General features: G+C 29.6%; 1 protein-coding gene across 1 annotated transcript in view; it reads left to right on the top strand.

Moving 5' to 3' along the window:
* Window positions 1–17,621, top strand: part of LOC129956449 (equilibrative nucleoside transporter 4-like) — a 28,241-nt gene extending 10,620 nt beyond the window's left edge. The window contains exons 4-7 of the mRNA XM_056068331.1: window positions 4,357–4,627; window positions 7,192–7,379; window positions 11,123–11,363; window positions 16,377–17,621. Of these exons, the coding sequence (XP_055924306.1) occupies window positions 4,357–4,627; window positions 7,192–7,379; window positions 11,123–11,363; window positions 16,377–16,621 (945 nt within the window). The 3' untranslated portion in view covers window positions 16,622–17,621. The remainder of the gene's footprint in view (window positions 1–4,356; window positions 4,628–7,191; window positions 7,380–11,122; window positions 11,364–16,376) is intronic.
* Window positions 17,622–18,259: the final 638 nt, after the last annotated feature.

Genomic DNA, 18,259 nt, shown 5'->3' with positions numbered 1-18,259 from the left:
AAAGCCTTTACTGAAGAATGTCGATCAACGAGAAAATATTGTTGGTTAGTTTCCTCAGTGCTATTGTTTATGAGTTCAGATGAATTTGAAGTCCATTTATGAAGCTCCATGCCACAAGTTTTCAGCATTTGTATCAACTGCCTTTGTAATTCCTGGGCTGCTTCTAAAGTAGCAGCACCCGAGACGAAATCGTCCATATACACGTCTGTTAGTGTAACTTGCGAAGCTAACGGAAATTTTTTCGCTTCATCCAAAGCGAGTTGCTTCAAACAACGAATGGCCAAAAATGGAGCCGATTTTGTGCCGTAAGTGACAGTGTTAAGGCGATAAGTAGTTGGAAACTCATTCATATCATCTTTCCATAATATTTTTAGGAGATTTCTTTGCGATTCATCAATTAATATTTGACGGTACATCTTTTTAATATCTGCCGTAAATGCGTATTTATAAGTCCTAAATCTAGTCATTATCTCAAAAATATTTTCTTTCACTGCACCGGCAAGAAGGAAATCGTTTAAACTTTGTCCCGATGTACTAGGGGCACTGGCATTAAATACAACCCTTAATTTTGTGGTTGAGTTTTCAGGTTTATAAACTCCATGATGCGGCAAATAATAAGATCCTTCACAAAGGTCATTATTCACCTTTTCCATATGACCCAAACTTTCGTATTCTGCAATAAATTCCTTATATAAATTTTTCATCATGGGATTCTTATGCAATCGCTTAACTGTTTGGTTAAGTCTAACGTTGGCTAAGGCTTTAGAATCACCCAACAAACCTTCTTTCATCGGCAATTTAACTACGAATCGACCATCCTTATTTCTGGTGTGGGTTTCTTTAAAATGAGCCTCGCAAAACTCTTCTTTACTACTAAGAATAGTATTTTCTTCACTAATATTTTCCACTAACCAGAATTTTTCGATTACTTTTTCAATATTTTCATTTCGGGAAACTAAAGTACATAAATTAGTACATGGCTCCTGATTATTTGTATTTACATAGCCACCAGCGACATAACCAAATACAGTATTTTGAAATATTAATGAATTTAGAGATGAACGTATTTGTTCACCCTTAACAATTTCAAAGAAGGTTTCAGCACCCAAAAGGGCATCGATTTTGGAACTCCGTGTAAATTCCGGATCACCAAGCATAACCTGTGGAATTTCTAAATTCTCTAAATTAACATTTGTTGCCGGAACCATATCCGTAATTTTATCTATTACAAAAAAGGTTTGTGATAAAAAGAAAGATCCATTACAATTGGCTATATTTGCAACAGCCTCATATTCAATCGAAGTAGAAATTCCTCCCAATCCAGAAACCGATGTATTTATTTTTTGTTTCCGCAAATTCGCGCTGTCAGCAAACTGCTTTGTTACAAAATTTGCCTGTGAAGCACTATCTAGTATTACTCTAGCCCTCGAGAAGTGGCCATAAATATTCTGAATAAGTACTATTGCAGTTGGAAGTAGAACGCTTTTATTTTTTATGAGTAAGCAGGCAGAGGAAGTATGCTGTGAATCGGCCAAGGTCACATCTGTGGGGGATAAATCAGCCCTCGGCTCCGAAGGAATTGCTTCGGAATGAGTAACATTTTCTCCTCCGATCGAAGGTTTGTTATGTCTGTGCAAGAGATAATTATGATTACCATTGCAGATGTTACACAAGTACTTAGATTGGCGACAAAAGGCTAATTTGTGCCCTGGTTTTAAGCACAACACACACAGAGAGAGTTTTTTTAACCATATTAAAACGTTCAACAGCATTTAAATCAAGAAAACCTTTGCATTTATAGCTAGGATGATTTGCTGGTAGACGACAAACAGCACACTTTGATGAAGTGTCATTTACCTTTGTTACTAAAGTACGTGGTTTAGAACTTTGGGAAATAAATTTCGATTTTGGTGGCTGAACGATATTACTTTGCAAATTTTCTAAGATTTGACATCTTTTTTCAATAAATTTTATAAAGGTATTCCAATCAGTTAGCTCATTTGACGTCAAAGTCATTTCAAATTGTTTACGCGATTCTTTATCCAATTTCTGCATAATAATGTTAATCAACATAGCTTCACTTAGGTTATCCAAATCTAAATCCAATAATTTTAGAGCTCTTAAATGTTTATGTAATTGATCAACTAATGATCTTAAATCTTTGGCAATTTCATTGTGCAACTTTTCAATCGAAAATATTTCATTAATGTGAGTATTAACAATAAGTCTTTTATTATCAAATCTATCTTCCAAAGCTTTCAATAAGGAATGAAATGTATCGTCATTCGATATCATTCGAGCCGCACTTCCAACTAAGCATGATTGTAAATAATAAAGCTTTTGCGACTCTGAAAGTTGTTTGTTAGAAGAAATTAACGAATCAAATTGAGCTTTAAAAATGTTCCATTCCTCAAAATTACCCGGAAATTTTGGTAATGGGATTTCTGGCAGCTTGATATTAACATCATTAGATTTATTAATTTTTGCATTCCCATTTTCATGCATGCAATTATTAAAAAGTTTTTTCAAGCTTACCTCCAATTTTAGGAGATCCGAGTCGATATCCTCGAAGCTATTTTCAATTTCCACTAAATCTTCATCTCTTTTCACAACTTTGTAGTAGTCTTGTCTTAAAAGTTCAAACTGTTGATTTAATTTACGCACTTTATCCAACTTGACTTCAATTTCTTCTATTTCAACATCCTCAAACTGCTGATCCTTTATTGACGTTAATAGTCTAGTTATTTGCGCCTTGATTCCACCACGAGTCCTATTTAACGAAGTAATGTCTTTCTCCATTATTATTTACTATTCAAATCGAAATTTAATTAAAATTCAATCTCCGGCTCGACGGACCAAATTTTATGGTACGAATTTACCATAAGTTAAGCTGGTTCATTTCAATTTTTTAATAAGTGGACTGTATTCTTTTAAAAATCAAACGACAATTCGAAAGCCAACCTTTTATTTCTTCGAGGTGCAACGACCCCGCAACGAACTCCTCAGTACGAAAACTGTTTTTGAAACTGACCCCATGTCAGCAGGGTTACAATAATTTTATCGCTGAAGCCAAGTCAGCGTAGGTTTGCTACATTCCTTACAAAATGCGCCAACAAGGCGGTAACATATACTTTTTGTTTTCTTTTCTCCCTCACCCCTCTTTTTCTTTTTTTTTTTACTTTCTCATATTCAAAGTATACAAAAATATATAAAATATTGTAATTGGGGGGGGGGAATCAAGACTTGGATGTATCTTCATGTTTCAGACTTTCCTGAGTTTGAAAGTTTTTTTAATTGCGTCTGATTGTCATTGTCGGTCCAGTGCGATATCATCAAAGCGTTTAGATGGTAACTCGAAAATGTTTTGAGTTAGACAGATGAAATTTGGTATATGATCTTTACAGCCAATTTGTAGAGCCCTATCAAATTTTGAATGAAATTCATTCTCAGAAAGTCTGTCTGGTTGCTCAAATATCAGTTAACATGATAATTACAAAACACGGAGAGCTAGATGGATACAATTTGATACACATATTTAACAATTAAACTGTGGATATATGCAAATTTGTATATCAAATTTTGAGATAAACCTTATTGAGGTTGATCATCTGTTTGTCTATACTTTTTCACTTTAAATGCATGAAATTAGCTTCTTAATTTTATGACAATAATTATAATTTTGTGTCAATTTTTGGTTTCAATTGATTGGGAAAATAGCCATTCCAAAATGTACGGATTGAGAAAATAGGCATCTAAAATGTACATTAAGTTTTTTATGGTTTTTGTGTTAATTGCATCCTAACAATATATCTTCCCCAAGAAATATATCACCAAAAATTTAATAGACTCTTTTATAACTATTGTTTGCTAATGGCATGCAGTTAATAATATACATGTATTCTTAGTAGAAAGTATATGAGAAAATTTTAAGGAGGTCAAAACCCTTGGTTTCTTGATAAATGGTTTAAAGTCTTGATGATAAAAGAAACAAATTTCTGTGAAGTTGAATGATCATTAACCGTGTGAAGTTGAATAAACATTACTGTTTAGAAGGTATTAGGATACAAATAGTCATTTTTAGAAGTTATGCCTATATTTGAAATATTTTATTCCAAACAAAAGGGGCCATGAAGAGGAATTACCATCATGTAAAGGTGGCAGCTTCAAAAAATTTTAGTGCTCCGTGAACTTTTTATTTTGTTCATCAAATAATTGAAGCAAATTATAAATTGAACTTATCTTCAATCTTTTTGATTGCCAATATATAACTATGATATCAGGATGAGATCCTTCACTTCTTATACTAGTTTTTCTAAAATAAGTGTACAATTCCTGTTTTCTGATATCTTATTTTAGGTGGATATGTTAGATCCATCTGAAGCAAAATGTGGCAAATATGGAGTTCTGTCTCTCCGGTCTCCTCCTTCCTCACCAGTTGTCCAATCAGAAGCAGAGGTGGATCCTTCCATGCAGGATGGCAGTGAGGATAATTGGATTGGTTCCACTGAATCAGTGCATGCATCTATTGTTTTTGGAGGTGGAACTAGGTATAGAGTACAGGATGTTGTTGTATGTATGAGAGGCACAACTTATTCCAAACATATCCAGTGGTGGCGAGGAATAAAAAGTAAATATGAATTTTATTAGTATGGCAATTTATGTTAATTTCAATCATAGAAGTATTTTTTTAAATATTTGACTGGTTTTTAACTACTCTTATTTATCAAAATAAACAATATTAATATGCAGTGAATGATTGCTTCATAAATATTTTGGACAATGAATAAGTGATGAAATAAGCATTTGTTTGAAAGTTTATTAGATTTAGGTAATGATGAAAAAAAAAGTGGCTCAAATTGGTTGCGATATCTATTAGTTATTTGTTTTGCTGTTACAAGATAAATGTACAAATGAAGATAGAATGCTGCTGGCAATAGTTTCCTTTAGAAATAGAAGTTCTTTATTTTTTATTATTAATTAACAAGTATGTAAATAATCCTTACTTCCTTCGATTTCATTTTTATGATATTTCTTTGTTTAGTTCTTTTGCTCTTATAAGTACTATTTTCACTCTTCCTTTGCAGTTTTTTTATATGTGTTTGTATTACTAGCTACTTTTGATTGCCAATTAATTTGCTGAGATTATTTCATATGAAAGTTTCTGATAGTGTCAATCATAGGGGACATTTCCCGGTAAAAGTGAATTTTAGTGTGCTCCTAGTTGCGCCAACAATGCCAAATCGCCAAGAAAGATGGCGGACAAAATAAACAAATACTTCCGCGGAACAGTTACGGTTACCATTTCCCGCCATATAATTAGGTCTTTTTACTGATAAGTATTTTTTTTTTTTCAGACTGTGCAGAATTTTTTTAATTTAAAAAAACCTCCTACGGCTTCGCTAGCAGTGGGAGCGGGAACCTAGTAGCTTCGCTAGCACATTGAACATAAGGACTGTGTGGATAACAGAAACAGTACATAACCAAAAGAAAAGAAAGAACGGAGAAAGAAGCAATCGGAACATTCTCCATACAAAATTTCAAACAAACATCCTTTTCCCAACTTCATTAACTCGTAAAAAAATATATTCCACTCATCCTTCATCTATTCTGCCGGTTCGATATCAAACCATTCTCAATACAAAATTTCAAATAAGCATCCTTTCTTAGCTTCATGAACTCGTAAAAAATATGTATATATACATATTTAATTCACCCTTCATCCTTTCTACAGGTTCGAAATACTGCCGACATAACAAATTATGAAGGGAACCAACTGTTAGAACACCAAAAGAATTACTAGAACTGCGAAGAATTCCATTGTAGCTGTCTTTTAAAGTGAGAATGCAGACGATTTTTTAAAGCGCATACTGACAATTAAAAATTGCAAAAGAATAAATATTTTCTGTTCGTATTCACATTAAAAAAAAGAAAGAAGAAAATAACTTTTAATTATAAGCTTAACTTTCTTTATTTAATAAACTTTTAATTATAATAAAGAACAAAATTAAAATCTTTAATCGATATTTCTTTAATATTTTTAATTTAACATTTTTCATAATATAGTTGTAGTTTAAGTACAACTGAACTATTGCAAAAAGTAGTAAACAAAACAGCATTAGGGTTACTAGAAGAGCGTTCCAATGGGTTGCCATATTGGCGACAAACTCGGGGGCGCACTATTCTTCACTTTATCCCATTTCCCTAATGAAGCATTTCTGCACTGTTTGTGAGCACATACCCTGTGCTCCTGTTTGCAAAACAGTAAAAGATTCTATGCAAGAAAAATCAGGAAACAGTTTTTTTGACTAGTCATCCATTTATCCATCCAATCAAATCGAAATAGATCAATTGGAGTTAATGATATTTTAGTATAAAAAAAACCCCCAGATTTTATAGATCTTGGAAATCAGACTTTCTTTTAGAATTCCGATTCACTTATATAACAGTTATTTTTGACATTTTGCAGGCCTTAGCAGTACACACTAGAAGATACACTTTTAAAAAAACTGATTAAATTTCTATACATTTTGACTTGTATCATGCTAATGATTTATATTAAGTTATTAAGTAAATTTTTATTTTAGTAACTATGAAAAAGTGCTTATTTTTTTTCCTGTTTTTATATATTTATTAAGGCTCAGGCATGTTTTATACACATTTTTTATACTTATACACATTATTATTTGAGAAGATACTCCAGTATTTATAAATTAGGGTGAGCTGTGAGAACTTAATGAGCCTAATGAAACAGAGAAGAACCTGATCAACTATATTTGACAAAATCTTAATATATTTTTAATATTATTAATTTATGATTAATAAAATTTGTATTTTTTACAAATTAATTTAAATTATTAATATCATTTTAATTGACATCTCTCTGAGCCCTTTCAACCTTAGGCAGCTGCCTAATTAGAAATTCTTCATTAATTCATACACACTTTTATCATTAGTAGAGATGACTATTAATTCTTTAAAAAATAACTCTTTAAATTTTAAAGCTTTTTTAATGGAAAAAGTAATGCATAAAATAAATTCCTTTCATTGAAGTTTAAATCAGACATAAATTTAATGTTCTCAATTTCAAATTTAGTATGGAGAAATGAGATATTGTAATAGGATGCTAACATTATTTTTGAATATATTTTAAAATATAACAATTAAAACTGTTTTTTTTTTTTTCTTTACCAGGAGGCATTAAAAATCGGTGGGAAGTATCGCAACTCATCTGGCCATATATGCTAAGTATTGGGTTGGCATATTTTGTGACATTGTGTCTTTTTCCTGGTATTGAAAGTGAAATTGTAAGCTGTTGTCTTGGATCTTGGATGCCTGTTATTCTGATGGCAATATTCAATTTTTTTGATTTCATTGGCAAAGTTAGTGTTTACTTTTAAAAGTCGATTATTTTTTGTATTTGTGAAATGTATAATATAAGACTTTTTGTAGTATAAATTTGTATTTGTGTTATGTATTACTATTGAATTGAAAAATGTCATATTATCTTGAGAGATGTATATAGATAATGGTTGCTTTTTTTTTTTTTTGCTATTATTTTGAAATTTATTTTCAAACAACTGTTTTACCATCCAATCAGCTTGGAACATAAAAGGACGTTCTTCAGGTATCATCATTTTAGGGAGATTCAGATCCTGGATAATTGTTGATCTATGGGTTAAAGTTCAACAAATTTTTGATTAGCTAATCTTCTATCGACAAAAGTATCTTCTAACTGAGTCAGGACCAATAATTTTAAATGGATATCGATATTGGCAAAGGAGTTAACTTTTAGATTGCAGGATATTTTATAATTCAGAATGTTGTTTCGAAGAAAAAAATGAATTAATAAAAATGCAATTCTATTCTTAAGCATTTCAATTATACAGGGTGTCTCAAAAACCTTGAACATGGCTTTTATTCCTTAAGTATTGATCATAGACTATACTGTAAATTACAAAGTTTTGTAAAATAAAAGGTGCAAAATTTTATGAAATTGATTAAAATTTTCAGGGGATTAAAATTTAAAAAATACAAAATATAAATTTTTATGCAGACCCTGTATTAAATGTGCCCCATACTTTAATAAGGTCATGTACAAAATTTCAGAATTTTATCATGAAAACTCTCAAAGATATGTTAAAACAAAGTTGGTGAAGTGTCAATCACAAATTAAAATGCAAATGTTTACAGCTTCAGTGCAGATGACGCGATGCAGGAATGCCTCATAAGGAAATAAAATATGCTTCATATCTTTAGTTTTAAATACAAATTTTAAAATCTATGCTTCCTGAAAAATACTTTAAAATTTTATATCATGAATTACAGAATATAACTTAAAAATAGAACTGTCAATGAACTTGTAAAAAAACTTATGTAATCTTTCGTTTAACTTATTATTTCTACAAATTTTTGGTACTGTTGAACCAATAAATAGCAAAATTATTATTTATTCAATCATTACTTTCCCTGTTAATTTGTGTACAACCCCTAAAACACGAACATCGGACATGATTTTTCTTCTTTGCGAACTCATATCCAGGCATCGAAAAGTGGTTTAAGTCAGCATTTATGTAGTTTCATATCTTTGAGACTTTTTGTGATAAATTACTGAAATTTTGTACATGACTTTATTAGAGGGTGGGGCACATTTTACTCACTGGGAATTTTTTTTTGTACCGGGTTCATATAAAAATTTAAATTTTGTATTTTTTGAAGTTTAGCCCCCGAAAATTTTATCGATTTCATAACATTGTATACCTTCTATTATGCAACTTTGTAATATACAGTATACGTCTATAATCTATATTTAAGGACCTGTATATTGACACCCTGTATAGTGAGCCGATTCCATACATTTTTTATGGAAAATTGTAATGTGAATATTTCGGAAAGTTTTTTGTTGTGAGTAGAAGGGAATTATTTTTTTCAGAATATGTTTCACTCTGGAGTCTAAATAACTTTCATGTATCAAAATATAAATAAAAGTCATTGTAGCTAAGTATGTATATATATATATATAATATATGTTTCATATCTCCTCTGAAATGACTGACCCAATTGCAACCCAGGCTTGCGCACTTATTCTGCAGAACAAGAGAAAGAATAACTTTTGAAACGGCATTAGTTAGTTAAATATTTAACTAATACAAAAATATCTAAAAATTTTGTCTTTTTTTTTTTTTTTTGCAACCTTTTAATATATCTTAAAATTCAAAATTTGACATTTTCAGTGATAACTAAATTCCATTCTGCATAATTTTATCTTCAGTTTTTATTAATTCTTTTGAAATTTAATGCATGCAATTTTCTTATATAACAATAGTAAGATTCTTCATAAGAGATTATAAGCAATAGTAAGATTAAGGTTAGATCTATTCTACCCCTATTATTTAAAATTTTTTTTCATATCATTTGGATTTTTTTTTTTTTGTTCATATAAAGTAGTTATTTAATAGTGTTTAAAAGAACTGAAAGAAAGAACTTATATATTCCTTGTTTTCAAGTAATTGTAAGTGATCAGAGCCAGTAAATCAAAGTGGTATGATGTCATAAAAAATTGTGTGTATTATAATAATTTATTCAAGATTATTTTTTATGTTAAAAGTATTATACTTGAAAGAATTTAAATTTTGAGCAATGCTTTGTTTATCAACTAGTATAATCATACTTTTTCAACTAATAATATAACATTAATGTATTCTCTGAAGTTATGATTTACTTAAATTGTGAAATTCAGAAACATCTAAAATGTTCTGTGATTTTTTTTAGTTGCACCAGTGAAATAACATATTTTCAAAACAGTACTGGTAATCTAACTAGATAGCTGAGGAAATTGCACAATTAAGTAGCTAAAATCTTACAAAATATTCTGTAATAAGAAATAATTTTCAAATAAAATATTTTCATAGTTTCAAATGAATAATTTTAGAAAACTGTACATGAAGAATGGCAGTTGCAATTTCAAATTTAGCCTTTATTAATTTTAATCTAGCCAACTTGGGAGATTGAAATTCTACAGTGATATTTTTAAATTCTTAGTTTAATGAAATTATATTTCTGTAATCAAAGGCACTCCAAGTAAATCTCTCTGTATCATTATATCCATTTAAATATCCTTTAAAATTAGTCAATAGATTCAAACAGGATTTTGTGTTAAAAACAATAGTCTGTAAAATTAAATTATGGTTAATACGGACAATTTCACGAAGTTCTTTCTATAGTTCTATGAATAATTCAACAGTGATATGGTTGTTTTCAGCTTTTTACTTTCTGTTAATTTGAGTTATTGCTGACTTCTGAGTATTTTGTTCTATTTAAATTTATTTTTGCAAAAGATTTTAGGAATGATAATTTAAAAAAAATAATCTTACATTATTCCATATTATTAAGAATAATCTGGCAAAATTGTGGAGGAATTGGAAATTGCTGATTTTGTAATGAAAATGGTGTGAAATGGAAGTAGAAGGCATTTAAATCCTAATTTAAAATATCTGGTGAGTTGAGCAGATTTTGAGCTGTAAGTTCTTTCAGATTTTTATCCAATGATCATGTGTGAATGCAATTCCAGTATGATGGAGCCCTAGTTCACTTCAGCTGAAGCAATAGAAATGATTTAGATACTAATTATGAACTGCATTGGATCAGATGAAGTGGAGTGGTTCCATGGCCATCTTGCTCACCAGATTTAATACACATGAATTTCTTTTTCACATTGAGAGTATTATCTGTGAAAGAATATCAATTGCTGCTGGAAATGTGCAAGGCATGCCTGATATTATGCTAACATACTCCAATTTATTCACTGCCATAATGAATTATGCATTATTGTTGATTGTTGCTCTTTTAAATACCTACTGTAGAAAATTTAATCTTAAAAATATTTGTTTTTTTGGACTTTACTTGTCTTTCCTATTTGACTGTTGCTCACATCTTTTTTATATGTTAGCACTTAAATACACAATTTTTACACACACTTTTCATTACAAAAATCTGCTTATTTTGGGATTTTTCCACCTTTACTTTTTTTTTTTTTGAGATACTTTAGAAAACCCCTGCATTTATAACCAAATTATATAATCTTTTTAAATAAGAAAAAATAAATGTCACTAAACTAATTTTACAGATTTTGGCATCAGTATCCCATGATTGGACTCGGAAACAACTGCTACTTCTCTCAGCCTCTCGGATTTTTCTAGTTCCACTTCTTGCCCTTTGTGCTGCCCCTAGGGGCGCTCCTTATTTGTCAGGAGAAGGCTGGTCCATGATCTTTTCGTTGTTATTAGGGTTATCTAATGGAATTGCTGGTTCTGTTCCAATGATTGTTGCACCATCTGTAGTTCCAGATGAACGAAAAGAATTAACTGGTAAGTGATTTTTTTTATTGTGTATATGTGCCCAGCTTCAACTTTTATAAATTCTAACAACTGATTTGGTTTTCTCATGAAAATATAAATCTGAAGTTGCGAAGTCGTAAAAAAGATTTTAATTAATGTAGATTGGATTTCTAATTATGTTTCAAAAGGTAATGGTGACTTGATATTTGGATCTTAGCTTCAGGATGGATGGTTCCAATTTTAAAACATTTTGAAGTCAATGATACCAAATTTCCAATCAAGATGGCTGATCAATTAAACAGTATTCCGAAATAATTATCGTCAGCCATCCTGATTCTTGATTTGGGCAATTTTGTGTTGCTGGCATCCAAAGCATGGTAAAAGGGCACCCTAATTTAGATTTCAACCCTTCATTTGTAATCAAGATTGAAACTGGATCAATAAATTTTAAAATAATGTGGTTGTAATGGCACGGGCGTTATAATTCTTTAAAAAAAAAAAACAAAAAAAAAAAAAAAAAAAAAACCGCATTACTTAGACTTTTCTTAAGAAATATCTATTTAAAATCAAATCAAAACATAATCATCCACGTCCCACCGCCACACAAGCTCTTCTCAAGCCTATCTTTAAAAAAAATAAAATAAAATAAAAAAAAAAAACCTGCGGCGGTGAATTTCGCCAATCGTTCCCGCAAACGTTGCCAATGGTAGCCAAGCATCACAGTGGCAATGTCAAGAACTGAACTAGCCATAACATGCTGGAAGTAGGCATATTAATGATGATTTAAGATCTTTCACAATGATTAAGATGAATAAATGTTGTGAAAGATGCAGAACAGAAAGAAATTTAACATCTAAAAATGATGTATATATTAAATTAAAAACCTCAGATATTCAAGGACATTTTTAAATAAAATGGTGATTGATTAATTTACTAATGAAGAATGGTTTTTGTTAATAAGGAATTGTCATTGTGATTCAAATATGGTTCATTTTTACAGTGATTCTGCCATTTTATATTCGGATATTATTGCATTTGATAGAATATCATTCTGATGATTGAAGTATACAGTTTTGACTGAAGAATGAAATTAGTTGTAATGATTTAACAGATATTTTTTCATATTTATTGATGAAACGAAATCTAATTAAAAAGAATGGCATTACGTGTATGGAAAATTTGTATGTATTAAACTTTTTTTGGTGAAATCTTACATTGTCATTTAAAAAAGGTTTATTGAGTAAAAAATATTAATATTTTAATGTGATATAATCAAAAAGTGACCATTGATTTTGTTTTGAAGAAGTAATATAAACTAAATGGGGGGAGGGACTGTTTTATTGATTTTAACTACAAAAGACATTTTCAAAAGACCAAAATTCATTTATGTGTAAGCAATAGATGCTTATTAATGAACCATATATGACTCTTTTCATCTATTCTATAATAAGGTGACCATTTTTTTTGACCTGAAACCAGGACAACATGAATTTTGACCAGCCACGCCCAAATTTTATAAATTTTTATCAAAAATTCACCCAACGGCCAACCTGTATACCTAAGTAAATAAAAAACTTTTAGATATCAAAAAATGTTGCGTTTTTTTAAACACAAGAAATGTGAAAACTAAAATATGATTTTACAATATAAAAATGAAACATAATAAACATAACATAACATAACATGATAAGCCATACCTAATATAATAACATAATAAAACATAAAGAGTTATTTAATTTAGTTTGTTTTTTTAATATTTTTCTGAGGAGTTAATTGCTTTTAACAAATTTTTGCTTTCCTGTATATTTGCATAGAATTCCATACAGGTTGCATTTAAATTATTTTTGACAATCAACAAGGATTTCAAAGTTTCCACTTTCAATTGGGTTTTCTCCCTAGTGCAGATGTTGTTTAATAAAGAAAAAACCCGTTCGGTCGGTGCATTAGTTCCTGGCATACAGAGGCAATACTCTACCAATTTGACAATATTATTGGACACATCATTTTATTTAAAGGCTTTAAAAATTTCAATCCACCTATCTGATACCGAAACACAATTTTGTTTCCAATGCCCAAGTTTCTCATCTGTGGTGCAGCGCTGAATGAAACAGATTTCATCAAAGAGCTCATCTTCAATTAAATTTATTTCCGGATAATGTTGAATTAAATAGTCACTGCATACTTGAACCATTTGATGCGTAGGTTTCATGTTTAATGTAATCCAATTAAACTTCTCGATTCCCTCAAAATGGCCTTCCCATTCTTCCAAATACTGAAAACATGTGCTGTAAAATTCCACCACTTTTTCTTTGATAATATTCGATTTAACTAAGTCGTCTTCTTCTAGCCTTTTTAAATTTTGTCGAACTTGCAGGGGCAGAAACACACTTGCTATCCTGTCAGCAATTTTGGTTTTAAGGTCCTTATAAATGATATTTGTTTCCAACATAGAAATATCCTGTACTTCTATCTTTAAAACCGTATTATGAAACATTGACGACACGTTATGGAGAAAGAAAAGCCAAGATTCGGTTTCAGGATTCTCAAAATAATTTTTAATAATTGTCGGAGTTTTTTCATTAGACGCAAAATACGATTTTAATGCAGGAAATATTTCCAACACGCGCTCAATAGCTGGTCGTAACGCTAACCACCGCGTAGCACTGTAACCCAAAAGTTTTTAATATTCTATGTCTACAAAATTCTTTTAATTCACTGACGCGCACAGTATAAATGTAAAAGTAAGAGTAAATCTTGGTAATTAAAGTTTGTTCATCAATTGGAAGGCAGTCCGCCGCGGTTTGTATAGAATTGTTTAAAATATGCGCTGAGCAACCAATTCCCACAAGCTCCCGTCCGTCCAAAGTAGCTTTTAGCTTGGTAAAAATATTATTTTTCCCGGCTCTTCGCATGCCTCCAAAGTTAGTGTTGGTGTTGTCGGCACAAAACCTAATATCTTGCTTTCTAAATTATGTTTTTTTAAGACCTCTACAATATATTCGGTAACTATGTCAGACGTTTCTCCTGGCAAATCCTTTACTTCAATAATTTTTACCTGTATTCCATTCTTGTATGAAAAATATCTGACAAGTAAAGTAATAAGTGCAATTTCTTTGTGATTTGAGGCACTTTGTGATTTGATCTGAATACACTGATATAAAACTTACGTTTCTCAAATCTTCATCCAATATTTGATTTGCATAAGGGACAAATACATCGGTGATTATAGCTTCGCATTTGGTCCTAGAGCATGTGAATTTAGCATCGAAATATGCCTTAATAAGTTTACTGGTACAGTCCATTGATCGAAAAGATTGATTATGCATAACTGTATGATATGCCCACAAACCTTCAGCTGCAGCTATTTTCTTCTCGGCAGTTTCAAATTCTTTTTTCTTAAAATATGATGTCATACTCGAACTTGCAATTGCTGCTGACACTGCTCGTTTGTGTTTAACTGTTTTTGTGTGGTATTCAATGTCGCCTTTTCCACTATTTGCAATAGAAAACGTACTTCTACATTTTTCACAATATACTTCACTAAGATGAATATTATTACTTTCTTTAATAAATGTATATTTTAATTTTAAATCATCATTAAATACGCACTTTCATCGTTTTGCCGCCATGATAATAATAAGGTAGGTACATCACAGTAGTTAGTACATCAGACCACCACTGGCTTGTATGACGTCGTTGTGGTCCTGCCCATGCGACACCTGACGATATCACATGGAATTATCAGGGTTGCCATTTCTAATTTTATTATTTTTATTTTATTACTTTTTTGTTTTAATGTTTTCTAATCTAAAAACAGTACTTTTCGTGTACTGTTTAATGACTAACCAGGACTTATGCCCTGAAAACCAGTACTGTACTGGTAAAATCAGTACGAATGGTCACCTTATTCTATAAGTCCCTTTCCTAATTTGGAATTAGAATTTTATTTCAAATTTGTTTTTAGATTTAGATTTTTTTTTTAGTGTAAACATAGTCTGTAAATAATCTTATAGTTTAAGAAGTTGAACAGTGATGTAAAAGAGGATGAAAAATAAAAGCATAACCAAAAAATCTGAAATTTTGACAAATATCGATTCTCTATAACTTTGTAAAAACTTTATTTGTACATTTTTTAAAAATAAATTTCTTTGATAGTTTAATCCCTCTTTTGTATCTTTAATTCTAAAAAAAATATTTATGTATAACTGCTTTATGTAATTAATAAACACATAAAAAAAATGCTGTATGTGTATCTGAAGGCTGAATATTGAAATTTCTATTTATGAAATTTTTTTTTCAGGATTAATCAAGTTAAATGGATAGAAACTCAATTGTATATATTTTTTGAAACAAAGTATTTGATAAATGTTTTATTTCAGTAAAAACAAATGATGAAATGCTTGGAATATACATTAACACCACCATCTTTAGTCAATTTTTATTTATTATTAGTATATTTTACTATAAAAATATTATTTAATATTTCATTGTTACAGTAATATAATTCCTTCAAGAGTTCAATAATGTTAATCTGAAAAATTGTATGAAAGTTTTGAAATATGACACCTGTTTTCCCATATGAAAGTGAGCTAAATTGTAAGAGCCACTAAAATGACTAAATATTATCTAGGATTATATTATCTAGGATTGAATATTATCTAGGATTGAAACATATGATTCCCAACATTTGTTTAAGACTTAAAAGTACAATGATGTTAAAATAGTCAAAAATCTTTTTGATTTGCTTTTCTGTATGGTGTTTTTTTTTAAATAAAATGTATCATTAAATTATTATGTTCTAAGAATATTTTTCTTAAGAAAATTGTGATTATTCTATATGAATAAATTTCTTTTTGCAATTGCAATATTGTATATATTTGTATTGTTTATATATTTTTATATGTTTGTATTTAAATATATTTTGTAAATATATTTTTTGATGTTTGTATTTAAAACTAAGTATTCTGTAATAGTATTGGTATTAATAAAATTAGCAACAATATTAATATTTCTTTCTTTATGGTAATTGCTTTGCTTTTCTAGGTAACATAATGACCCTGTCCTATATGTTGGGATTGACAACTGGATCTGGAGTTGCATATCTAATAGATTATTTCCTTGGACCACCTCTTTTACATCCTTGTCCTGAAATAATGTCTATTATTCCATCGACATTACTTGAAAATGTTACTTCTCCGTACGACAATTCTACTTTTCTCAACTATGATGTGTGGAATATTACAATTGCACTGAATGATACAATTGGAAATAGTAGTTCTTTTCTGTGATCTGAATTCATGAAGTATTAATTTCATGATAAAAATCATGACAGTATTTATCATGTATAATATTAAGTCATATTCTATTTCCTGTATATTAAACCAGAAAGCATGTTTTAAAATTGATTTTATATAAAATTATTAATTAGTTTTTTATTTTAATTAAAAATACAAGGTGATTGCTGCAGTATACTCCAACTTTGTATTGTTAAAGGAAAATATTCTGAAGTTTCATTATCTTTTTGAGAGATATCTCTAAGTACTTGTTTGTTTGCGATTATTTGAACAAAAAATTATTACTATTATGATTGGTCTCTCAGAACAGATGATACCAAGCTGCTCATCATTTGTTCTCACGATGCCTGGTCTGATTTCTTCTGATATTTTTTTTTTCAGTGGAATTCCACACTTTCATTAGAAACAATAATAAATAGCCATTCATTCTGTTACAAAAAACATACTGCAAACCACTGTAAATTTGAATACTGAGTAGAATTCTTTTGGTGTCGAATGGTAGTCATATTATATATATATGAATTTATCATATTTATCTCTTTATAGTGTCATTTTTGATGTGGGTTAACCAAAATTATATATTCTTCCCCCATTTTATAAAAATAGGCTTTCAAAGTTGGAGTATATCTTTTGTATTACCCTGTGCATGACAATTGAATTCTTACTGATTTTCATTTTAAGTTTCATTAGGGATGTGTTGGAAACAATAGTGCAATTCAAAGGCTCTGCAACACATACATCTCTTAAATCCTTAGGAATTATTGATAAATTTTACATAGTTTGTATTCACTTGAAATTTTTAATTACTATCTTCTTTTCTCTAAAAAATGCAGCAGGAAAAATGGCAAATTAAGGCATATTTTTAAAATCAATTGTGTATTGTTCACTGAACCTTTTTTTTGGGGGGAGGGGAGGTGAAACTTTTAAAATGTAATACTACTGTTTAACATAAGTTTAATAATGATTGCATTTTTAGTTAATTAAATTAATAATAAATGACAACTGTAACTATTGATATAACATCACTGAATTACTTATATTTGAAGTATGTGTATTCATTGTTAAACTAATGGTCTATGTGTTAATTATAGAAATGTGATGATATTTCGAAATAAGTAGCTTCATATTTCTATTATTGATTGTGATATATAATTTTACGTATTATTTTCCTTCTGTCATTTATATTGTTACAGCATTTTGTGCAAAATGTTTATTTTTATGTTTGATCTGATGGCCATCCAGCTTTTTAAGCACTTTTAATGTTTTTTATAAGTCAGTTTTATTTGTCTATCATGTTTTCATCACTATTTCTGACGGTTGTGCCCTGATTTTGGAAGGGGGGGGGATATCAATCAGCTGTATCATATTAAAAATTTTTTATAAACCATATTTGCATCAGAAAAAAGGGCATTTTTAAGACAGATTTTTTTTTTTTTATGTTAAGCAGAGGTATAGGAAAGTACCTCACAATAATACAGTATTATATGAAGCTTACTTAAAAAAATAATTAGTTTTGTTTAGTTTAAAATATAACTTACAAACAAAATTGTTAAACTCTAGCTGGTTGCAATGCTATTTTTCTTTGATTTTTTTTATCCCCATTTAAATTTTTTGGCATAGTATAAAAACGGT

The sequence above is a fragment of the Argiope bruennichi genome, chromosome 11, assembly GCF_947563725.1.
Source record: "Argiope bruennichi chromosome 11, qqArgBrue1.1, whole genome shotgun sequence".
NCBI classification, from domain to species: Eukaryota; Metazoa; Arthropoda; class Arachnida; order Araneae; family Araneidae; genus Argiope; species Argiope bruennichi.
The sequence above is the reverse complement of the archived record's forward strand: the minus strand, read 5'-3'. Positions and strand labels throughout refer to the sequence as shown.